Below are 24830 nucleotides of genomic sequence, written 5' to 3'. Positions count from 1 at the left end.
TCTCCCCTCTATATATCTTCACCCGTCACCGGAGTCTGTATACCTGTGTATTGTCTACATTTGTCCCAAACCCACACCTTTTTATTTCTCTCCCGGAGCCCCAGGGATCCACCTCCAGAGCTGCTGCTGATCCAGGGATCCACCTCCAGAGCTGTTGCTGATCCAGGGATCCACCTCCAGAGCTGCTGCTGATCCAGGATCTTCACCACGTCATCAGATCCCGAGTTCTCTTCAGCACCCCCATGGACCCTCCTACACTCTCCTCTTTTCTCTCACTATATCCTCCCTCAGTCCTCTCCTTATCCATCTGTCTACCCCCCCATCCTTCCTCCCAGCCGGTCAAAGCGGCAGACCGTCAACAATGAGTCGGGTTCCGCTCGAGGTTTCTGCCTTCTAAAAGGAAGTTTTTCCTCGCCATTGCTCACTGTACAGTGTTTTGTTTCTTGCTCTTTGTTGAATTGCTGGGATCTATTTTTCCTTAATCAACTGTAGTCTTATTTCAACTGTATAGTGTCTTGAGATAACTTTGTTATGATAAGACACTTTAAATAAAATTGAATTGAAGTGAATTGATGATGATGATGATGATAGTCAGATTGTCTCTGAGCTTCATTAGAATTTGTGGCTCACCTGCTCAACACTTGCACTTATTCTTACTATGTTTTTAAAATGAAAGTGTTTTCTTTGCATCTAGTTATTATGTGATGGTGTATTAATATAAGTGTGTTTTTAAAGATATATCTCCGATCACGTGATCATATGAAGGAAACTGGCTTTAGCTGCTTTCATTCTGCAGCTTCACTTTGATATAACTGACGTGATGTTGTTTCACAAGAACGTCTGTGACTCTCGTAGAGAAGACTTGAAGTGTCTGATAAACATGGATCTGAGCAGTAAATATGTACATAAGACACCTTCAAACCTGGAAGGAAGTCAAGTTTCACGCTATTATTATTCTTGATACATATAAAATTTGCTGCGCACACATTGAAAGAGAAGAGAGCTCTGATTGGCTGATGTGCACGTCACATGAATGGTATTGCACTGATTGCTTCTCTTTCGGTAGATCGCGACCGACTGTAAGGCACCTCTGGTCTATATTAACAATACACACTTACATGATTACACTCCCAGTCACTACAACAGCACAGACACAAGATAATGGTATTTTATTTGCTGATAAAGAATATTTATAGACAAATTAGTCACTGGTCTTCTGATCAGAACAAACCAATCAAGACACTGATCAACTCCTTCTGACGCTGTTATAAGGGGTTAGACTGAAATAAAAGCTTGTGACTCATGAAACCGGTCTTTCTTGTTAGACTGTTACCAAGCCTTGTGTTCTGGTTCATTGTCAAGATTTTAATTACTGTACGTGCTTTCATTTCTCTCCTGCAGGGAATCCTGTCTGGGTCTCTGTCACAATACCTTTCTGGGCAGTTTCAGTGTATCTGCCAATCAAACAAGGTCTGAATCATCTGTTGTGTGGAGTCCCTCAAGGTTCTGTTGGACATAACTGAAACTCAGGTTATTGTTCCTGATGATAAGGTTCTAGTGGTTCTGCGCATAGACAACCGTACCAAGGGAGGAAAATCCTTCCAGACTGTTGCTCCTAAGCTTTGGAACGATCTTCCTCTGTGTTTGATGATCTACTGACTCCTTCAAGAAACATCTTAAAAGATTCTTATTTGTGCTTTTCCCTGATTTTCTGGGACTCCTGTGTTTTTCTTACGTGTATTGATCCTTAAAAGTATATATTTTAACTGGGTATTGTTTTTGATTGGCAAAGCGCTTTGTGTCCCTGGTCTGGAAAGATCTTTAAAAATCAAAAATTTTAACTTACTTATTATTGCTTCTCCTTTTTTCCAAATTGCGTGAAATGCCTGGAAACAACTCCATATGCATCATGTTGCAATAAATAAAGATCATTAATTAAGTGAATGAGAAACTTATTTTTAACTTTGCAAATAATTTATTATCCACTTGTGTATCTACAAACGTGTTTATCTTCGATCAATATTGATATTAATGTGTCTCTGATAAACACGGATATGAGCAGTAAATATGTACATAGAACACCTTCAAACCTGTCAGGAAGTCAAGTTTCACACCATTATTATTCTAGATACATATGAAATCTGCTGCACACACTGAAAGAGACTAGAGCTCCGATTGACTGATGTGCACGTCATATAAAGGAATTGCGCCGAATGATTCTCTTCTATTTTCTTATATCATATTTTATTATGTCTCGACTCGACCGGTAGATTGTGACCGGCTATAAGGTACTTCTGGTCTATATTAACAATACACACTCACGGAATCTACTTATGGTTCCTCGCACACGGCTCAGGACCAGAGGAGAGAAATCTTTTCAGGCTGTTACTCCTAAGCTTTGGAACAATCTTCCTCTCTCTTTGCGCTTGATGGATCTACTGACTCCTTTAAGAAACATCTTAAGACATTTCTATTTGTTCAGGCTTTTCCTTGATTTTCTGGAACTCCTGTGTTGTTCTCAGTATTATCTTGATCTTTAAAGTATATACTTTTTTGAGTATTGTTTTGATTGTTAAAGCGCTTTGTGACCCTGGTCTGGAAAAGCGCTATATAAATAAATATTACTTACTTACTTACTTACTTACTTACAGTCACCACAACAGCACAGACACACGATAATGGTCTATTATTTGCTGATAAAGAATATTTATAGACAAATTACTCACAGTGGTTGAAAAAGACTAGATTCTTCACAACTGCCTCATCAGGAAGTTAAACAAATATGCAAACACAAAAACACACCCAAGCACACACACGCACACATTAAAGCACAGACACAAATATACATACAAAACAAATACTCGCATGCACAAACACACAAAAATACAAAGTATACAGACACTCACACACGCAGATGTCAGGTGTTTAAATGTGGTGAGATTCAGATTTTCTGTGTCATCATTTCTAGGTTTAGCTGCAGTTGTTTGTGAAAACATCAACATGGATTGTCTCGTTGTGATTCATTTCATTTCATCAACTGCTGACTTGTGTGAGAGTCAGAGAGTCACTGACCTGTCTGCAGCTTTCTTCTTCTCTGTGGTCTCAGGTCCATGTTGGAGCAGAATTCAGCTTCTTCTGACCAGAACTGATGGAACAAGACACTGATCAACTCCTTCTGACGCTGGTATAAAGGGTGAGACTGAAATAAAAGTATGAAACCGGTCGTTCTTGTTAGACTGTTACTAAGCGTTGTGTTCTGGTTCATTGTCAATATTTATTTTTTTATGTAAGTGCTTTCATTTCTCTCCTGCAGGGAATTAAAAGTACAATTTTTTTTTTTTTTTCAGAGGATCTCTAGTTTCCTTGTTCAGACTGACCCAAACACAAGATGAACCCCTTGATCTTCATAACCATGGTTCTACAAATGGTTATTTCTGTTTAGTCATTTATTGTTATTGCAACTTTTACAGATGATGTGACAGAATAGTGGTCCTTTGATTAGGAGTGAGTGTGAGACCTGTGCTCGTCATCATTCTCCCAAGAAATGTTACAGAGGAGTGGACACACTGTAACTTTGATTTGGACACTTTAAACCCATGCTGGAAAGTGTGGAAAAACGTTGCAGTGGCCTTGACGCATATCTGGTGTAGGTGTATTGCTGTTCCTTGGTATGTGAATGCAAATATCTTCTGTGAGTCTTTATCAAGTGGGACGCAGAAAAATGCATTACTGAAGTCCGCCACAGTAAAAACGGTAATACATACAAGTGTTCCACACAATCCTTGCTAATACATCAGAAAAGAGCTCTGCGAATCTAACGTTACACCAGCTACAGGGCACACACAAATCAGTTATAAATAAAATCCAACAGTCTTAAACCACATGACTTGATATATATCGCACTGTACTAATTATGTACAAGGCCGCAAACAAAAGCCTACCTCGTGACGTGCAAAAGATCTTTCATGACAAAGAAAATAAACAGAATCTTGGAGTAAATATGAATTTCAGACAAAAGAGGATACAGACTACTTTAATTGTCAAACAATGAACATTCAGCAACACTTAATGTCTTCAAGAAAAAGTTTAAAAATTCAACCATTGACCGGTACAGAATGATACTTGATGGCTGATAAAGGTCAGAGAAGTTGAGCAGACATGGTGTTGAGACGGGAGGATAACAAAAGAACATTCTGTAACCAAACAATGAGTTGAGCCTGAGAAACCTGAGACAGTTTGTACGTCACAGGATGTCACATAATGTGTTTCGTGAAAGTCAAGATAAACTGGGTCTAATAGACTGTGACACTACTGTGCGTGATCGTCTCAGAGTCCTGTAAATCCACACTCTAGTGACAATCTATTGGTTCACGATGGACTCACTAAGCTGGTCACTGAATGCCATTGACAGAGTGTTTTCAACACGGCGTGCAGGTTCTGGTGAACGTACGTGCCCGGACGGGACCTTCATGTCCGGCTACATCCTGGACAAAAGTGGAGAGTCGTGTGCCTTGCTGCATTGGATGTGGAGGATGTGGAGGACCTGTACATATTCTCATTCATTCAATTGAAATGATTGATGTGGGATCTTCACTCTATATCTGAAAACAAGAAAGATGGCAGCCGAGCAAACCGGTGTGAGGGCGGACAACACAGCTACACAGAGTGCTGTGGTCGGGATGTGTTCTGTCATCTCCACAATTTGCGAGGATGTAGCCAACATTCGGGAGGATATGGTGAAGTTGAGCACCGAGAAAGATGCAGAAGAAAAGGAAGAATAAGATAAAAAATGCCTCTCACACCATCCAACATATTATAAGTAGACTGGACTTTAGCTCTCTGTCGATCTGACCAATTGGTGACTTTGTGACATCTCCTGTTATGTCAAAGTGTCATAAGTAACAAGAATCTGTTATGCCAAAGTGAAATAAGCGCAAGTATAAGATATGATTATGATTTCATTCTGAGGGTTATGGGGGCGGGACTAGATAAGCTTTGGCTTCTCCTGCTTTTCCCTGTCGGGTCATGCATGTCAAATGTGAATTAAGATGAAGTGTGATGTTGATGATTTAAACTGAAGTGCCCGAAATAAACAATCTTTCATTCATTTATTCATTCATATATACACGACACATATATGTTTAACCCAGCAAACTACTGTCAATAGACTTACCTTGACATGCATACACAGCGTAACAACATTCATATACATCGTCTTTGTCACTATAGTTGTTGTTAAAGTCGTGCTCATTGTCTTTTGCAAAGTTTGATGAAGACAAATTCTCTCTATGGGACAAATGAATAGACTCAATTTAAATGATTAGCTCAAACTTCTTATTGACCAGACTAAGAACAACAAGTAAGGATTTTTATTTGTATTTTATTAATTAGAAAAGGACACAACACGACACAAAAATCATTATAAATGGATAAATATTAACATTAATGATAAAAATAAAAAAACACGTTAAAATACCTTTTTCAAGTTCCCATGAAATAAACAACAAGATATGTTACCTTGTTTAATCAACAAATCCACACCTGGAAGAAGATTCGATGAAATTGCAGATACACTATTTCGACACTGGGGGGAGCCAAACTTTTTTTTTTTTCTCAGCAAAAAAATTGTGATTGAAGAATCGTGCAGACCTAACATGAGAGTATTTTCCATGTCAACTAGATCATCATAGTTTGATTGTTCAGTGGCTTGAATGTGTCTCCACAGATGTTCAGCAGCTGCTGGTGAATAAAGAAGAAGATTTTAAGCAGGAGTGCAGCTCTGAAGAAATATATAAAGCACAAGAAGGAAAAGCAGACACTCAGTCCTCCCTCACTGTCGTGATGAAGAGTGAATATGATAAAATAATGAGTTTAAATCAATACAAGGAACCAGAATCTGATGGACACAACTGTGGAGAACCAGAACCAACCAGCTCCTTGGATGCACATCTACACTCTGACCACCAGAGATCGCTGTGTTCTGAATCTGACACCGTTAATGATGACTTGAGAGAAACCAATAACACTCGGTCAAGTTCACCCTCTGTGGAGAATCCAAAAGTTCATGTCAGTGAGAAGAAACATGATGATAACAAATCACTGATCTGCTCTGGATGTGGAATGAAATGTTCTTCAAAGACTGGACTGACTCGACACATGAAATCCTGCCGTGGAGCTTTGACTTGTTCAGTTTGTTTGAAATGTTTTCAAAAGAGAAATTATCTTAAGATTCACATGAGAATTCACACTGGAGAAAAACCTTTAATCTGTTCTCGGTGTGGAAAGTGTTTTACACAGATATCTAGCTTGAAGTCCCACATGAGAATCCACACTGGAGAAAAACCTTTCATCTGTTCTCAGTGTGGAAAGGGTTTTACACAGATAGCTCACTGGAAGAGCCACATGATAATTCACACTGGAGAGAAACTTTTCATTTGTTCTCGGTGTGCAAAGTGTTTTACACATAAATCTAACCTAAAAAGACACATGATAATTCACACTAAGTAAACCTTGAATGATTATTTTATTGTTTTATTGTAATACAGATTTAGGTGAACACCGCTTTTGATTTCAGTGTTGGAAACGTCTTTCTAGATTAAGTTTAATTTACTTTCACTACATGATGCAAAAGAGAGAAATGCTCTGGCCCTTATAGAATATATATGTCAAGATGAAGACAAGATGATAGAGGTGTGAATAAAGTATGGTTAGAAGGGGTTAAGTGACAAATATATAGTTCATGTACAAATATTTTAATCAAAATCAGTTCTGTTCAGAGAATATGTCATAAAAACTATGTCAACTTGTAATCTTTTTGTTAATAAATCAACTTATCTTCGACTTTCATTTCCTCAACCTCATCAAACGTTCTAAATTTTGGTCAGGAAAGGTTGGATCTACAAAACACATTTTAAAGTTGTGAAGGATCAGTAAATAAAGAGATATTGACCCAATCTACCCAAGACTCGGAAAAATGTAATAGAAATATCAGCACGGACAACACTAAAAATTTTGAAACCTATTTTGAATTTTTGATACTTAACCCAGGGGTGTCAAACTGGTCCAGAAAAGGGCCAGGGTGGTGTAGCTTTTTGTTCCAACCAGTCAAGCACACATGAGTTAACCAATCAGGTGTCGTCTTAAACAAGCAACACCTGACTGACAATTTATTGATATCTGTCTTCAGACGCCTGATTGGTTCAAAAACTGTATATGTGCATGACTGGTTGGAACAAAACCCTACACCACCCTGGCCCTTTTCTGGACCGGTTTGAAACCCCTGTTTTATTAACATTTAACATTTAAATGAAAGTAACGTACATTCTTTTCTTGGCAAAATGTTATGTTAACCTCTGTTTCTTTGTGTTAAGTTTAATGAAACAACTGAGACAACTTGGGTTGAGTTTTGATTTTTTAAAGTTTTTGATCCATTTATCCATCCTTCCAAACTGTTGGGAGAATTTGTCAAGTTCTCGATGCCTGGACTGAGTGAAAAACAACCAGAGTCAAAACTTGTTACTCGCGAGGGGAGACTCACAGACTGCGAAACACACTCAACAGTCCTGAGTGACCTCCATCGATCTGTCGCTCCCTCACGCTTTTTATTTAGTTTCACAGCTACGTCAGCCACAAACAGGCTGGAACAGGTTTACAGATACGATGAACGATGATTAGGAACACGCGCTAGCGGGAGTTGATCTTCGGTTGGCAAAAATAAGACAAGAACCATCTACAGTTTGTTGATAAAACGTCATGGTATGTGGTTTCATCAGTCATGAGGCACCGACTTGTGAGGGACACATTTTGATCACTTAAATTCTTAGAACATTTCCGTCCTGTTGATCAAATTGGACCTCACTTAGGAGGCAGCTGTAAACAGTAAAAAATGATATATGGTGATGAAAAGGTACAAAAAGTATAAAAGTATGAAAGTATAAAAAGTTTAAAAGGATAAAACAAGCAACAGGAGAAACAGAATTATCTTGAACAGAATGGGACAGAGCAAGAGTTTAAACAAACAAATATTGAACCACTCTAAAATTGCCTTTTTACCAGAAATGAGCTATAGAGAAGGATTTATTGGAGAAAACCAGGACCGTAGGTTTGGGTGAGTGGCGTTACATTTTCACGCAGCCGGCCGAGCCTCTACCAGCAGAGTTCACTCACCACCGTGCCAACCGCTCTGTCTCGTCGCCTTACATTCGTTACTGCAAACAAGAAGGCGGGACGTATTGTCTTGTGAGCGTGGCAAGATACCTGAGGGTCACACTTCGGTGTCAGAGTCACCATCCCCGGTTACGGCCTGGTTCATTATTGGGTCACGTAGGCTTGAACGTGAGCTGTCACTCTAGGGGAGAGGTTAATCAGCAGACGATTAGCTAGAAGTTTGAAAAGAGGAATGCCACACAACACGACAAACATAAGCAGGAGCACGATACCAAGGATCACAACATCTTTCCAGTCACCAAATATCTGTGTAAACCAAGCGGTTACTGGGTTAACTGAGATACCAGAATTTTTGTGGGGGTTCTTTCTGAACGGTTTCAGTTCTTTCAGTGCAAAAGAGAGAGTGCCATTCTTAGCAGTGTTCATAGGAACAAAAGTACAACATTCACCATCAATAAAAGAGCCTACAACAGTTTTTTCAGCGAGCATCATGTCTAGAGCAATACGGTTCCGGAGAGTCATTTATGATGCATCATGTCATTGTCTAGCCATATGTGTGGTGATGATTTCAGTGAAGTTTTCGAGCAAAATAAGTTTGTGATTTAACAAATGGAAACTTGAGGTATGTCAGTCAAAAGGATATCAAGATGGTTGGTCGACCTCTTCCTTCGTCGAGCTGAGGTGGCAGGTGAGACGGAAGCTTTGGCACCTTCCATTTGAGTGTTATTGGAGGGAGAGTCATCTACAACAATCACACTCGAGTGTCTTACACCAATTACATACGAACAGGAGCCAATCCAGGTCTTTGGGAGGAAGGCACGAAGGGTGTTCCCGCCACGCCACCACCACAGCTGCCAACGAGTTGTATTGGATCTGGTCCTCAATGCTGGGGACCCAAAATTGCGGAGGACGAGGAGAATAATGCAAAGTCAAATGTTTAGCTCTGTAATTTGAACATAATCCTGTAAAAGGTTTTTGACTCATAGTTACATCTTACATACTCACATCAATTATTTTTACAGCTCTTCCTGGCATGCAAACTACACAGTCTTTTGTAATAGATTTAGCCAAATCTAAAACGCTAGTCAAATAAAGGTTGTTGTGTGAAATACCTGTCTCACCCTCCATTAATGTATCGATTGTTTCACCACCTATATGTGTGATAGCAGTATCGCTCTAATCAATTCTCTGTTTCTGAAATTAATTACGTTGGCGACAAGCGATGACTTTGAGGTCTGGGTTGCAGTTTGTCAAGAGGAATTTGGACAATGTTTCCACGATCTAGGGTATCTAGAGTGATTCTGGTGCTTCAGTGCTTCCTATACATGATTCTACGTGACCTTGAGGTCTCCCTTTTTCAGAAGGGTCTATAAATTCAAGCTCGGGTCCGGTGGGCAACCATCGTTTTGGTCTGTGGGTTTTGTAGAATATTTCATCACTTAGATGTGTCAGCAATTTGGGGGAAGATGCAAAAGTTAGAGCAAACAATACAACAGAAAAGATTATTGCAAACATAATTCCCAAACAGCCTATTAGTTTCTTGTCTCTGGTCCACACCGGTCTTCCTGTGGGGAATAGGGCATCCATACTTGCTGTCGCAGTGCCTAGACGATCCGTCTATCAGAACACTGTTGTTGAATCAAAGAAGAGATGGAAAGATTTCTACCCATTTGGAATAAGCATCAATTATTATCAGACAATATGGAAAATTGGTTTACAGGGTTTAACTGTATAAAGTCCATGCGTCGAATGGTTCTGGAAATCGTCCTCTAGGGGTACGTCTGTGATCATAAGGATTGTTTTTGATGCATAAAAATGAATTTGCTAAAAAAATCTTTGACAAAATATTGAAACCCATGTGCTTAATAAATTTAGTGAATAATTTCTTTCCCAGTGGTTGTCTTAAAGCACCTTGTCTCCCACTGTTGTATAAACATGCAGATTGTTGAAAGCATATCGGCTGTCAGTATAAATAGTAACAGCAGCGTCCTTGAAATGGTGGCAGGCTTGAGTAAGAGCAATGATTTCAGCCGTCTGGGCAGAAAGCTTAGAAGGGAGAAATGGCTTCAGAAAAGATGGTGGGTGAGTCACCAAAGCTTGGAGGAAGACGGGAAAGTGAGTTTTAGTGCCCTGAAATGTAAAGGAAAACCAGAACTGACTGTCTGGATGAATTGGTATGGACCAAAAAAAGCGCTCGACAAGTCAATCACAGAGAAGAATTTAGAGTCAGGTTGAAAATAATTCAACAGTGTGTGGATTTGGCACATTTGGTGCCCTCTGGAGGACGAGACTTCTGATTGAGATTCAATTGTGTTTTCAGGAAACACCCCATCCTCCCCTCCCCGTCAGTCTTAATGAGACATTCTCTGGCCACATGGCCTTGATGGACACGATAGTTTCGTTCCATCCTTCCGTGATGCCATATATAGACATGATAAACAAACAGCAGTCGAGACTTAAATATGTTCAACGGTTAAATATGTTCATGAAATACTTTCATTTTACTTTATTTTCGTGTCATTTAAGTCGAATTAAAGTGTTGAACGACACAAGACACAACAATCGACTCGATTTTAAAACATATTTTCTGAAGTTTTACTGAAACAAAAAGCTGAGCCCTCACCGTCTCACACAAACACACACACACACACTTGTACACACACACACACTGATCTCAGAGATAAACAAACAAACACATGATGTCTAAAACTTTTAAATTTGAATAAGATAAAAATGTGTCACTGCTACAACCTGCTACTGTGTGTGTGTAAGAATGAAAGAATTCCCCCCGCCTCTGTTTCACTCTTCTCCATGAAGTCAAAACATACTGATAATTTGAACTCTCTGCTAACTTCAAGGTTTATTCATATAAAACACATGACAAACTTCAACTGACATCCACAGATCTAAGAAGTTTGGAATACACAACTCATGACACACTGACACTGGTCAGTTAAAAAAAAAAAAAAAAACAGTTTAAAACCCCTGAGTTATCTATTATAACCTCAGGTTCTGCGAGTTGGTGCGAAGCCCTCCAACGGCTTCACTATGGGTTTACCCCGAGGCACCGCCTCGTCTCTGAGAAAGCTTAATGAACTCGCCACCCAGCAGGGGGCAGTACCTTCCTATAAAGGCGGGCAGCACCCGCCGCACTTTCTCCAACTGAAAACTCAGCGAGAAGGGCGGCCGCTGGGCGACGAGGTTGGAGGGCTTCGCACCAACTCGCAGAACCTGAGGTTATAATAGATAACTCAGGGGTTCTGCTTCATTGGTGCTCCGCCCTCCAACGGCTTCGCTATGGGTTTACCCAAAAGGCGAAGCCTGACGGGATAAATGTACCCCCAGCTGGACGCCGCTCCTGGAGCAGCATCACTAGGGCCCCGCCGGCCCAGGGTCCAATCCCACTTGAGCCGTGGGCCCTGAGGGGGGCACAACAGCGCTCAAGACAGTATGAGCTACTGATCCCGCCGTTACGTCGAGGAGATAGGCCTTAGCGAAGGTAGACGTGGACGCCCAAGAGGCAGCAGAGCAGATATCCTCTGCTGCCACACCCCGCAAAAGAGCCACTGAGGCTGCCACGCCACGGGTGGAATGTGCCCTCAGACCGCTAGGAGCGGATCCACCCGCTGCTCGGTAGGCACGGAAAATGGCCGATCTCACCCAATGAGAGAACCTCTGGGGGGAGAGAGCCTCTCCCCGCCGGCATCTACCGTGGCAGACAAAAAGGGCATCAGAGCGCCTAAACTCGGCCACCCGCCGCAAGTAACAGGCCAACGCCCTCACTGGACACAACAGGTGGAGACGCACCTGACCCGGGTCCGAGTGAGGCGGCGGGTGAAAGGCCCGCAGCGTGAAGGTCGTCGCCCGGAACAAGGAACTCAGAATCTTCGGGCGGAACGCTGGGTTAGGACGCAAAGACACCGAAGACTCCTCGACGCCAAAGGAAAGACACTCAGGCTAATGGAGAGGGCACAAAGCTCACTTGCTCTCTTCATGGTTGTTAGTGCCAGAAGGAGCGATACCTTGAAAGACAAGATATCCAATGGGACTTGGTCAAGAGGCTCGAAGGTCGGCCCTGTGAGAGAGTCCAGTACCAACTGGAGATCCCACTGAGGGCTGGAAGGCCTTGCAGGAGGTCGAAGCCTGCAGGCACCCCGCAGGAAACGCGCCACCAAAGGGTGGGCGCGAACCGAAGCACCCTCAAAACCGACATGCCTCGTCGCTATGGCTGATGCGAACACTCTCAGTGTCGCCACAGTCCGCCCGTTATCCAGCAAATGTTGCAGCAAAGACAGGATAGCGGAGACCAAACAAGAGCTGGGGTCCAAGGACCTGTCTGAACACCAGCGGGAGAATATCCCCCACTTTGAGGCATAAAGCCTACGTGTTGATGGGGCCCGGGCGTTCTCCAGCGTGTGGAGAACGTCCGGGTCCAGGGTCCCGATCAGCTCGTCCCGTGCAGGAGCCACACCTTGAGAGGCCGGCCCAGCACCGGGGGGTGCTGTCAGTGTCCCCCCCGCCTGACACAGGGCAGCGGGGCCCCAAGGGATGGCCCACGGGGCCCCGACCGCCATGCGCACCAGCTCTGGGAACCAGAGCGCCCCCGGGGAGTCTGGTGCCACTAGAATTAACCTCAGCCCCCCCCGCCTCGTCCTCCGAATCAGGGGGAGAAGGAGCCGCGGAGGAGGGAAGGCGAACAGCAGACCGACCGGCCACCTCGAATGGGCTAAAGCGTCCACGCCTAGTGGGGGGCGGTCCGAAGCCCTGAGGGAGAACCAAAGAGGGCATTTGAAGTTCTCCTTGCTGGCGAAGAGGTCTGCAACCGGGTGACCGAATCGAGACCAGATCTCGCTTGCCACTGCCTCGGACAGACCCCATTCGTCCTGGACGGCCCCCCTCGACAGTCTGTCCGCTACTGCATTCAGCTCGCCCGGGACGTGCTGGGCTCTGAGCGAAAGCAGGTGACAGTCCGCCCACAGCCAAATCTTCCTTGCCACACACAGAAGGGCTGGGGATCTGACTCCACCTTGGCGATTTACGTACGCCACGGCGGTGGAGCTGTCTGAAAATACTAGGACGTTGGACTGTGACAGTTGGGGAGAGAGGTGAAGCAGGACATTGTGAATCGCCTTCAGCTCTAGCCAGTTTATGTGTCTGAGCACCGGACTGCTCCAGACCCCACTGGCATAGGCCTGACCCGAGGTGCCTCCCCAACCTGTCAGGGAAGCGTCTGTGAACACTTGAGTGTAACGAAGGACGCAACCCAATGGAACTCTCCGCCTGAGGTTGGCGTGAGAGTTCCAGAACTGGATGTCCTGCAAAACCAGAGCGGGAAGGCGCACTTTCCGACCTCTTTCCCGCTTGAGGTCTAGCTTGAGACGACCAAACCATCTCTGAAGCTCCCTCATGTGCAGCAAGCCCAGCCGAACAACCGTGTGGGCTGCCTCAATGAGCCCCAGGAGGGACATAACAGTGCCTGCTGTTGTCACGTGACACCGAGCTTCCAGCAACTGTGTTGTCAGTCGGAGAATGGGCTGGATACGCACGTCCGGGAGGCGCGCGTATCCTTCCTCCGAGTTCAACAGTACCCCCAGGTAAACTAACTGTTGAACTGGAGTCAGAGCGCTCTTGCTGAGGTTCACTGTGAACCCCAGGGTGGCAATATGGCTCAACACCTTCTGTGTGTGAGCGTAACTTTCTGCCTCTGACCTGGCAAGGATCAACCAGTCGTCCAGATAGGTCAAGATCCTTACCCCACTCACTCTCAAAGGCTCCACTGCCGCTTCCACACACTTGGTGAAGGTCCTGGGTGCCAGAGAGTAGCCGAACGGAAGTCGAGTGTACTGAAACACCCGACCCTCGAGGGCGAAACGCAAGTACTTACGATGTCTCTTGACTATCGGTATGTGAAAGTACGCGTCGGTCAGGTCGATAGATGTCATCCAATCTCCTGGACATACACCTGAAAGCAGTTTCTTGACCGTCAACATGCGAAACGGGCGGGTAGCTATGAACTTGTTCAAATAGCTGAGGTCCAGAATGGGCCTCCAACCCCCGGTCTTCTTCGCCACGAGGAAGTACCGGGAGTAAAACCCTGACATCATCTCGGCTGCAGGGACCAGTTCTACGACCTCCTTCTGCAGCAGAGTAGACACCTCGTTTCTCAGACAGGATAGTTTCTCCTGCTCCACCATACGCGTCCAGAGAATCCCTGAAAAACGCGGGGGTTGACGGGCAAACTGTAGCGCATAGCCCCGCCTGATTACTCCCCCCAGCCAAGTGGGTCCTAGAAGTAAAACCAGGCGACTCCAAGCCGAATAATGTTCTGTCAGAACCGCAGCCCTGGCGAACCTTGGGTAGTCCTCCGGCCCGCCCCCCATGGACGGGCCGTAGACGAAAGGGCATCACACAAGCCGCGTCTCTATCTCTTGAATCCACAGAGCATGTACTCGAGTTGGATTCACTAGAACCCCCACTCTCATACATAAAAGCCGGCTCTGTGGGAGAAGCGCGCAAGTGCGCGTGAGACACCTCAGATGCGCGTCGTGCGTGTTTCCTTCCCCCCCCGGAAGTCTTCCCAACTCCCTGAGCACTTCTTAGTGTCACCGGAGCTGACAAAACCCGCGATGTGGAGGAAAGCGCTGGAGAATTAACCCGGAGCTGAAGTGAGTTAGGTCGCGCGCGCGTCGGCACCGCATCACTCACCCGGTCCCGTACATTCTCCAGCCCCGCTGGCGGCCCAGACCTGCTCGTCACTCGTGAGATCCGACCGCCACGCACCTCTCCAGTTGATCGACCAGACGGGACGGAAGTTCCTCGCCCTCGCCTGGTCTCAGAACGGCGAAAAAACTTGCGCGTAAAAACACCAGGTTGCGTCAGTTCCATGGCGCTTCTCCGCCGCCAAACGTGACGTCCTCCACGGTGCCAGTGTTTGTAGACAGCGCTGTGGGGGAAGGAACAACCTCCGGTTGACATAGACATGTCCGGACAAGTTCCACTCACCTCATCAGCTGTCACGCTCTGTCGGGCACGAGCGCTGGTCGACGCGGAAGTAAACACAGCTGATTCAGCCGGTCTCGCGGACCTCTGCTCGTCTGTAAACAAAACACATGTGGTTGGAGTCTGCCCCTCATTCGTGTGGACAGACTCCGTTATTGCAGTCTCGGTATGACCCGGACGAAGGGGTTTAAAACCTCCTTCGGACTGTGTTATGAGAGGAAAATCACGCCGTCTATGACCGGCGGAACATGTTAGCTTAGCATTAGCGGCGAAAGTTTCTAATGACGCCTGTGAATACGTCACACTCACAGGCGGAAACACATGCACGCTACCAACATCTCTCTCAGAACGAACCACAGAAAACGTCATACGTTCTCTTGTTTTATTCCCGACACATTCCCTTGAATGAATAGGGTGGAGGAGCCCTCGGCCGTCGACTCTGCTGCGGCTGCTGGCTCCCCGGCTCGCGCTGCGGATCTTGGCGACGCTCACTCGTCGCACGCCGCCGCTGTTGCCGATGTTGTTGGTGCTGCTGGGGTGGCTGGTCTCTGGTGACGCTTCCCCCCAGCACCAGATGATGATGACGACGAACGGGATCTCCGTCTCCGCGTATCCCCGTCGCGCAACGTCATCACGCCAAACGTGACGTCATCCATGACGTTTCTCCGCCAAACGTGACGTCATCCATGGCGCCGGGATTTTCTTGACAACGCTCATCGGCGGTCAAACCCCGTCAGCGCATGTCAACACGGAAGTAAACACAGCTGATCAAGCCGGTCTCGTGGACATTTGCTTATCAGGCCGACGAACGGGATCTTCTCCGCGTATCCCCGTCGCGCCTCGTCATCACGCCCATGCAGGTGATGGCGGAGCTGCGCCGCCTCCTGCCGGGCCATTCCTCTCAATGGTGCGTCCGTTCCATGGCGTTTCTCCGCCAAACGTGACGTCATCCATGACGTTTCTCCGCCAACGTGACGTCATCCATGACGTTTCTCCGCCAAACGTGACGTCATCCATGGCGCCGGGATTTTTTTGACAACGCTCATCGGCGGTCAAACCCCGTCAGCGCATGTCAACACGGAAGTGAAGTAAACACAGCTGATCAAGCCGGTCTCGTGGACATTTGCTTATCTGGAAACAAAGCACATGGTTGAGTCTGCCCTTCATTCGTGTGGACAGACTCCGTTATTACAGTCTCGGTATGACCCGGACGAAGGGGTTTAAAACCTCCTCCGAACTGTGTTCTGAGAGGAAACTCTCGCCGTCTATGAACGGCGGAGCATGTTAGCTTAGCATTAGCGGCGAAAGTCTCTAATGACGCCTGTGAATACGTCACACTCACAGGCGGAGCCACATGCACACTAATACCTCTCAAGTGAACCCGTCGAGTGCTGCAGGAGGGCCATGAGACCTGCAAGAGATACTCACCTGATCGCTCTCGCATACCCCATGGTCGACTCCATGCAGCGAGCCAGTCGTCCTCCTCGTCGACATCTGTTCATGACCGATGGACGACTCAGCTCGACTCATCAGGGCCCAACACGTTGGAACGTGAGCTTGTCGAGTGCAGCGCACAGGACTGCCGTGTTGTTATTTTAAACAACACGGCAGTCCTGTGTTGATCATAATCATGATCTGAGGCGGCGTGGGTCGACAAGCCTCGAACGCTTCCCAACACTGTCAAAAGCCGTGGGAAGCGCTCGGAAGGCCACATAATCATCCCGTGTGATTTGGGCCTCTAGGCAAAACTAAGCAGACATGTGTGTCTCCTCTTCAGGGAGTCTTCGTGCACACATGGTTCACTTCAATATTCATTCGCCATCATTACATTCCACTGTCAGGAGCTTTCTCGCTGAGTTGAAAAAGGAGAAAGTGCGGCGGGTGCTGCCCGCCTTTATAGGAAGGTACTGCCCCCTGCTGGGTGGCGAGTTCATTAAGCTTTCTCAGAGACGAGGCGGTGCCTCGGGGTAAACCCATAGCGAAGCCGTTGGAGGGCGGAGCACCAATGAAGCAGAACTGAGATGACAGTTCAAATGCGTCCAAATGGATACAAAACAATATATTCATAGATCAAAAATGAATGTCATAAAAAGTTTGACAAAATAATATAATCATTTTAATAAATGAAAACAATAAATATATCATTTCATATCACTTTGGCTAATAGATGTGAGTTATTTATTGTAAATGTCGACAAAAAAGGAGAATTTCTCACGTTATTTATTTCATAAATTCAATGCATAAAGGGTGAATTTTTCAAGTAAACTTTTTGTTAATTAGTTAAAAGTAGTTTTAATGGTATTAGTTGTTTATTTTCTCTTAAAATATATATTTATTCATAGCTCTAGTTATTCTGCATTTTTTTGCTCTGTCATGAAGCGACAGCTGTCTGAGAAATTCTCCTGTTTTATTTGTCATTTTTATGGCGACTAGATTGGGACAAAGCTATATCGTGGAACACAATCCTGGGAATCAGCGATCCATGTGCGCATGTGTGTTGCATTCAAAATACCAACTAAATGCATTTTATGAAACTATTAACCACAGGCTAAATAATTGTGTCATGTTTTGACTGATTTTACACTCGTAGAAAACGTCCTGCTGTTTTAGAGTAAATCTAAACAGACTCCATTTGTTTTCCTATTTATCTTATATAAATTCGATGTTTTGACACTCAATGAAACTATTCTTAGCTATATAAATAAAAAATGTTTTTTACATTTACTCTAAAACATCAGGACGTTTTCTACGACTTGAAACATGACACAATTTCCTGAAGGAGATCTCCAGAGGGATAAATAAAGTCAATCTATCTGTCAATCAATTATTTAGCCTGTGATAAACTTGGAGCTTCCAAAATAAACCACAGTTTTGCAGGACAAAATTTTTTATTACGACATCACACAAACAAACAACTCACGTCATGTTTCCCTCTGAACGTCAACGCACATGTTGGCCAACAAAAACCTTCCCTGGAACGTATAATATATATCTTCATTTAACCAGTAGAATGTACGGACAAGATTAATTATTTTTCCTCATATCTTACACAAAATCGATGCTTTGAGACTCGAAGAAACACTATGTCACTGGCTATATAAATAAAGTTGTATATTTTGAATGCAAATTGATCGCGGATTTCCCAGATCATGTTCCACAATATATTTTTGTCCCAATCTAGTTGCCGTGAAAACATGGCGAAATGCGATTGCGCATGCGCTCCGGGATCATGCAGAGTTTTAAGCATTGGGGAAATGTGAGTTCTCCTACTAGAGCTGCTCAGAATATTGAAAAAGATGATCCAGGTTAATTCAAAAGTCTTTTTTCCTCTCTCTTCTCCTCTTTTAATAAATATTCATTGATACTGGGAGTAATGTTTTAATGCTGGGATGTCATTTTTTTATGATTATTGTTGATCTTCAAACTCTGATTTATTTGTATACTTTTCTTTCTTCAGCAAAGCTGCATTTACCTAAACATCTAAAATGTTGACTTCTGCAATGTTGCTGTGTATAAATAATGGCTGAGGACGCCAGGGTTTTGTGGGCATATCCACCCAGGGAAGCTTAGACCACCAGGAGGAGAGGTTAGCAGAAATAAGGCATGAGAGGGTCTTTTCCACTTCTTGTTTGGTTCTCTCCGTTTGGCCATTGGTTTGGAAGGATGTATAAATGGATCAAAAACTTTAAACAATCAAAACCCAACCGCAGTTGTCTCGGGTGTTTCATTAAACTTAACACAAAGACACAGAGGTTAACATAAGATTTTGCCAAGACAATAATGTACGTTACTTTCAATTCAATGTCAGGATAAAATATAAAAAAATCACAATAGGTTTCAAAATTTGTTGTGGTGTTCGTGCTGATATATAAAATAAAAGGCATCATATTTATATTACATTTTTCAGAGTCTCTTCAGTAGATTGGGTCAATACCTCTTTATTTACTGATCCTCCACAACTTTAAAATGTGTAATTCATACAGAACACTTTACAGATCCTTGAATCTTTTAGTCATTTATAGAAGTTGTTGACACACAATTGTTGAGATCCAGCCTTTCCTGGCCCAACCTGCACAGAACGTTTGATGAGGTTGAAGAAATGAAAGTCAAACCACTTCTCTCAGGTTGAGTTGATTTATTAACAAAAAGATTACAAGTTGGGTTGAATGTGCAGATGAAGAGCTTTTGGATCACAGATGCCATGTTCAACTAAATCTGTATTATCTTAAGTGTCTTCATAGTGACAAAATAAGAACATTTCAAAATCACACACATGAAAAAGCAATAAAATAATCACCCAAGGTTTACTCAGTGTGAATTCTCACGTGTTTTTTTAAGTTACAATTTTGTGCAAAACACTTTCCACACCGAGAACAGATGAAAGGTTTTTCTCCAGTGTGAATTTTCTTGTGTCTCTTCCAGCTAGATATTTGTGTAAAACACTTTCCACACCGAGAACAGATGAAAGGTTTTTCTCCAGTGTGAATTCTCTTGTGTCTCTTCCAGCTAGATATTTGTGTAAAACACTTTCCACACCGAGAACAGATGAAAGGTTTTTCTCCAGTGTGAATTCTCTTGTGTCTCTTCCAGCTAGATATCTCTGTAAAACACTTTCCGCACCGAGAACAGATGAAAGGTTTTTCTCCAGTGTGAATTCTCATGTGGTTCTTCCTGCTAGATAACTGTGTAAAACACTTTCCACACTGAGAACAGGTGAAAGGTCTTTCTCCAGTGTGCATTTTCTTGTGGGTCTTCCAGCTAGATATCTGTGTAAAACACTTTCCACACTGAGAACAGATGAAAGGTTTTTCTCCAGTGTGAACTCTCATGTGGTTCTTCAGTGAACATTCATGTTTAAAACATTTTCCACACTGAGAACAGTTGAAAGGTTTTTCTCCAGTGTGAATTTTCATGTGTCTCTTCAAGTGAGATATCCTTGTAAAACACTTTCCACACTGAGAACAGATGAAAGGTTTTTCTGCAGTGTGAATTATCATGTGTTTTTTTAGGTAACAATTATGTGTAAAACACTTTCCACACTGAGAACAGATGAAAGGTTTTTCACCAGTGTGAATTATCATGTGGTTTTTTAGGCTAAAATTATGTGTAAAACACTTTCCACACTGAGAACAGATGAAAGGTTTTTCTCCAGTGTGAATTCTCATGTGTATCTTAAGATCTTTACTCTTTTCAAAACATTTCAAACAAACTGAACAAGTCAAAGCTCCAATGCAGGATTTCATGTGTTGAGTCAGTCCAGACTTTGAATAACATTTCTTCCCACATCCAGAGCAGATCATTGATTTGTTATCATCATGTTTCTTCTGACTGACATGAACTTTTGGATTCTCCACAGAGGGTGAACTTGACCGAGTGTTATTGGTTTCTCTTCAGTCATCATTAACAGTGTCAGATTCAGAACACAGCGATCTCTGGTGGTCAGAGTGTAGAGGTGCATCCAAGGAGCTGGTTGGTTCTGGTTCTCCACAGTTGTCTCCATCAGATTCTGGTTCCTTGTATTGATTTAAACTCATTATTTTATCATATCCACTCTTCATCATGACAGTGAGGGAGGACTGAGTGTCTGCTTTTCCTTCTTGTGCTTTATATATTTCTTCAGAGCTGCACTCCTGCTTAAAATCTTCTTCTTTATTCACCAGCAGCTGCTGAACATCTGTGGAGACACATTCAAGCCACTGAACAATCAAACTATGATGATCTAGTTGACATGGAAAACACTCTTATATTAGGTCTGCACGATTCTTCAATCACGATTTATTTTGCTGAGAATTGAGATCACGGTTCACTCAAGATTTTTTTCCCAATGTAAATATTTATTCAACAAAAAACAACGTTTTTTTTCTTATCTACACAACTTTTGCATAATTTTAACAATAATCCTCTTTGAACAATATTTATGTGTAACATGTGTAAAGGTGATGAGAGAGGTAGATGTTTCTCAAAATGTTATCCACAATTGATGACAAAACACAACATTTCCCATGACAGTCTCAACTCCTTCCACAACTGTTCACTCTCAACTGCTCTAGTTTTCTTCACCGCGATCACTTGTTGAGGTGCTTGTGAGGGAGCGCTTGTTTTTATGCAGGTGACGTCCCGGATCAAAAATCGCTACAATTTTTAAAAAATAATTTTTTCAATAATCCTCGTCATTGGATATGAGATCGTGTATAAGTAGGAATCGATATCGCGATTTATTAACGATTAATCGTGCAGCCCTATATCATATGATTCGAAATTATGTTAAACAAGGCACCAAATGATTGACACACATAGAAAAGTGAAGGTAATAGTTGATGGTTAAATAATGGAATAATATGGCTGTAAATGAGCAGCTTGGCGGAGGTCTGCACTTTCTTGATGGATACTGATGGATACTGTACGAACCTGGTTTCTTGGTCACCATCTCCAGCAGGGTTCTGTCTCTTTCTATCTCTCGTTCATAGCAGAGAAGTTTGGAGAGAAAACTTGGCAGCAGATGATCGTCGACTGCAGTTATCAGCCGCTGCTTGAAGGAATCTTTCAAGCTTTAAAGTCTGTCCATGTTCATCCAACGTGTGATCCACGAACAAAATAAACTTCTACTGGTCAGAGAAGAAAATGGAGAAAAGGGTGGAGTCAGACAAAATAACAGTTTTGACACACGCATGCGCACTGGCCTCTCTGACTCTAACCAGGCAGAGACAATCCAACTCTGTTCAGATCGAATTACAGTTTTCACAAACTATCGATTTTTTTATAAACATAACTTTATACATTATTGTTACATAACTAAATTAAAGTGAAACAGTGTTTTTGCAGTATTAAGTGTCTGATAATGACATGTGTTGTCTGTGCCAGGCCTTGACTCCTCTGAGTAAATGAAATAAATCATGTTTTGCTCTGGTTTAGCCGTAGTTCCCACCTATGAACGTGCCTTGTTATCAAGGTTTGATGAGACTCCTTCAGTGGGAAAAATCTCTACGTCTTCAAGTCGTATTTCCTCCCTCTCTTTGCAAAGATTGTTTGCCAATTGTTGAAGAAATGATCAAAAAGGCTCCTGTCTGTGACTATTTAAATGTGAAAATATACTGTATATCTGGGTTAATATCTTAATTCATTGATTATAATTGAGTGTGAGTCTGTCATTAATGGTGTGAGTGTTTTCAGTCTATATTTCTTTAAACTTTCTTTAACCATCAATTTTCTAGTGACGTTTCGGGTTATCTGGTGAGCGACTTCGCTTGTTTTGACTGAATAAAATGTCTTAGTTGTAATAACCTTGAAGAACCGTCTTACGTTCGGGCCTTAGAGGGAAATGAGTTAGCAACACCAGAATCTGTAAAACATTGTTTTTTTTATCATTATTATTTTATTCATTCTGCCAATTATTCATAGTGTTAGCGACATCCATATTTAAAAATATATTTATTTTCTCTCAGCTTATATCTCAATTTTATGTGAGGAAATAATTTCAAATTCAGTCGAGATCTTTATGCCCAGATATATAAATTCTTCCAGAACCTTTTATTTGTGACACGTTTAACTCTAGCATTTATTTGCATTAAATGAAATGAATGATGTTCTCGTTTGGAAACTTAATATTCTAATATCTCCAAATGATTGAATTCATTATAATCTAATATTGACTCTTTTAAATGTGACGTGAATGATGTGACATCATCAGCACACAAAGATCTTCTAAGCTCAGTGGTATCATTGTCAATCCTCTTAGATTTGGTTTTGAAAGAGCTTTGCTAAAGTAAAAGTTTCAATGGATAATATCAATTCTGCAGCACATATAGATGTTTATTTAGTTATGTTCTTATTGTTAGCATTTCTGTTGTTGGTATTCTGTACCAAAGTTTAACCTAACAATAAAACACTTCAAATATACATAAAATAAAATAAAATTTATCAAAGATATTTCAGATTATAATATTAAATATTCATTGATTTATTTTCTTGTCTTGTCCTCTCTTTGGATTTTGCGATCCTTTTTTTAACCCACTTTCTTTATTCATTATTTTAAGAAAAATATTTTGAATTTGTTCTCCAACTATTGTTAGAATTGAGTATTGAAAATTGGTATTTAACAGACTATGATTGGACTCATAGTTTCACGTTTATTTGAGGGTTTTCTTTGTTCTAGGAGGACTTGAATCAAATCATTATGTCATGTGAATGGAAGACTATTATTATTTAAATGCTGATATAATTACGTTCTTTGAATAAATTACACTTACAAGTCCCTATTTTTAGTCTATTTTACTGCTCAATGTGTTGCTCTAGTTCTTATTTTTGATCCACTTTAATTTAAGGTAGTATATCTTTAATAAATTAATTTAGAAACTGTTATAACTATATTATTCTTATCCTTTTTCCTGAAGACATTTTTTATTCCTCATTGGTCTTAAACTTTTGGATTCAATTATTTTCCTCGCGTTATCTTTTCTTCAGAAAATGTTTATTGTTGCCTTAGAACACCAGAAGCAGTTCTGAGACATATTAACCATTTTGTATTTTAATTTTAATTGAATTCGTCAATTTGATATTTTATTCTAAGTTTTATTTTTCAGATTGTGCGTCGTTGGCTGCCAGCGGTGTATAGACAACTATTCTATTTTATTTTCATTGTTTACATTTTCTTCTTAAAATTATTTATTCTGAATATATTATTACAACGAAAACACAGAAAGATATATTTTGATCTTTAGAACTTTCCTGATGTTTAGACAATTTTCAGGCCATCTGATAGTTTTCAGGTTTCATATATTCCCAATATGTCCTTCTTTTAGCATTAATTAAGGTCTGATCAGTTTGAGGGAAGTTGGATTACAAGTAGTGATGTGTCAATGAAGCTTCGTGAAACAGTGTCTTATTTTTCAGAGGACAGTAGGGGGCGCCATCAGCTTATAATGATGTGATTTCAATAGAATAGCTTTTCAAAGCAACAGATTATAGAGCAAAGAGTGACATCTAGTGGACATCTAGGAAATAATGACACTGTTTCATGAAGCTTCATCAACACATCACTAATTACAAGTTGACATCTTACATTTTGTGTGCAGCTAGATTTGCTTATTGTCATGAATTCATAAAAGGTCCCATTCTATTTCTCCTGTCTGTCCATAGGTACAATTGTAAGTCTGCTCGTCAAGTTTGAAGCTTCACATCATAGAGTTTATTGTTCGTTCTGTTGGGACCTTCTAACAAGGAGATCATTTGATATCTGCAGTGGACAGTGGCTTCTTATTTCTCCCTCTCTGGAGAACTTCTCAACACCACCTAACAGGATGAGGATGATCAGAAGGTATGAGAAGGTCAGTTATGAATCTATTCAGGTGTCCATGAGGAGGTTGTGTGTGTCATGAGTTGTTTATTTCAAACTTTGTATGTCTGTGGATGTTAATGTTTGTCATGTGTTTTGTTTAAATACATGTTGAAGTTAGCAGAGAGTTCAAATGATCAGTATGTTTTGACTTCATGCAGAAGAGCGAAGAACAGGTCGGAGTTTGGGGGATTTTTTTTCTGTGGTGATTTACAATGGGCTTACAACCTAACATCACACGCCCTAGCAAGGTCACGATACAGAGTGCTACTTTTATGGATCCTATTTTTACTGATGTTAATGACATAGCAGGAGGTCTCCTTATAAATGATAT

At 42.2% G+C, this 24830-nt stretch overlaps 2 protein-coding genes across 4 annotated transcripts in view; both read right to left on the bottom strand.

Moving 5' to 3' along the window:
• The window catches only part of LOC148085271 (NLR family CARD domain-containing protein 3-like), a 29196-nt gene extending 25998 nt beyond the window's left edge, over window positions 1-3198 (bottom strand). For 2 of the 3 annotated variants that reach the window (XM_087783442.1, XM_087783444.1), the window contains exon 1: window positions 3073-3198. In XM_087783442.1, coding sequence (XP_087639568.1) covers window positions 3073-3112 — 40 coding nt within the window. In that variant the 5' untranslated portion in view covers window positions 3113-3198. The remainder of the gene's footprint in view (window positions 1-3072) is intronic. The other variant, XM_087783443.1, reaches the window with a different exon arrangement.
• A 16127-nt stretch (window positions 3199-19325) lies between these two features.
• Window positions 19326-20465, bottom strand: LOC148085270 (uncharacterized). The gene has a single exon (XM_087783445.1). It carries the CDS (start codon window positions 20463-20465, stop codon window positions 19470-19472), a length of 996 nt encoding a protein of 331 aa, XP_087639571.1. The 3' UTR covers window positions 19326-19469.
• Window positions 20466-24830: the final 4365 nt, after the last annotated feature.

This window comes from Callionymus lyra, chromosome 2 (assembly GCF_982586985.1).
Source record: "Callionymus lyra chromosome 2, fCalLyr1.hap1.1, whole genome shotgun sequence".
Lineage (NCBI taxonomy): Eukaryota > Metazoa > Chordata > Actinopteri > Syngnathiformes > Callionymidae > Callionymus > Callionymus lyra.
The sequence above is the reverse complement of the archived record's forward strand: the minus strand, read 5'-3'. Positions and strand labels throughout refer to the sequence as shown.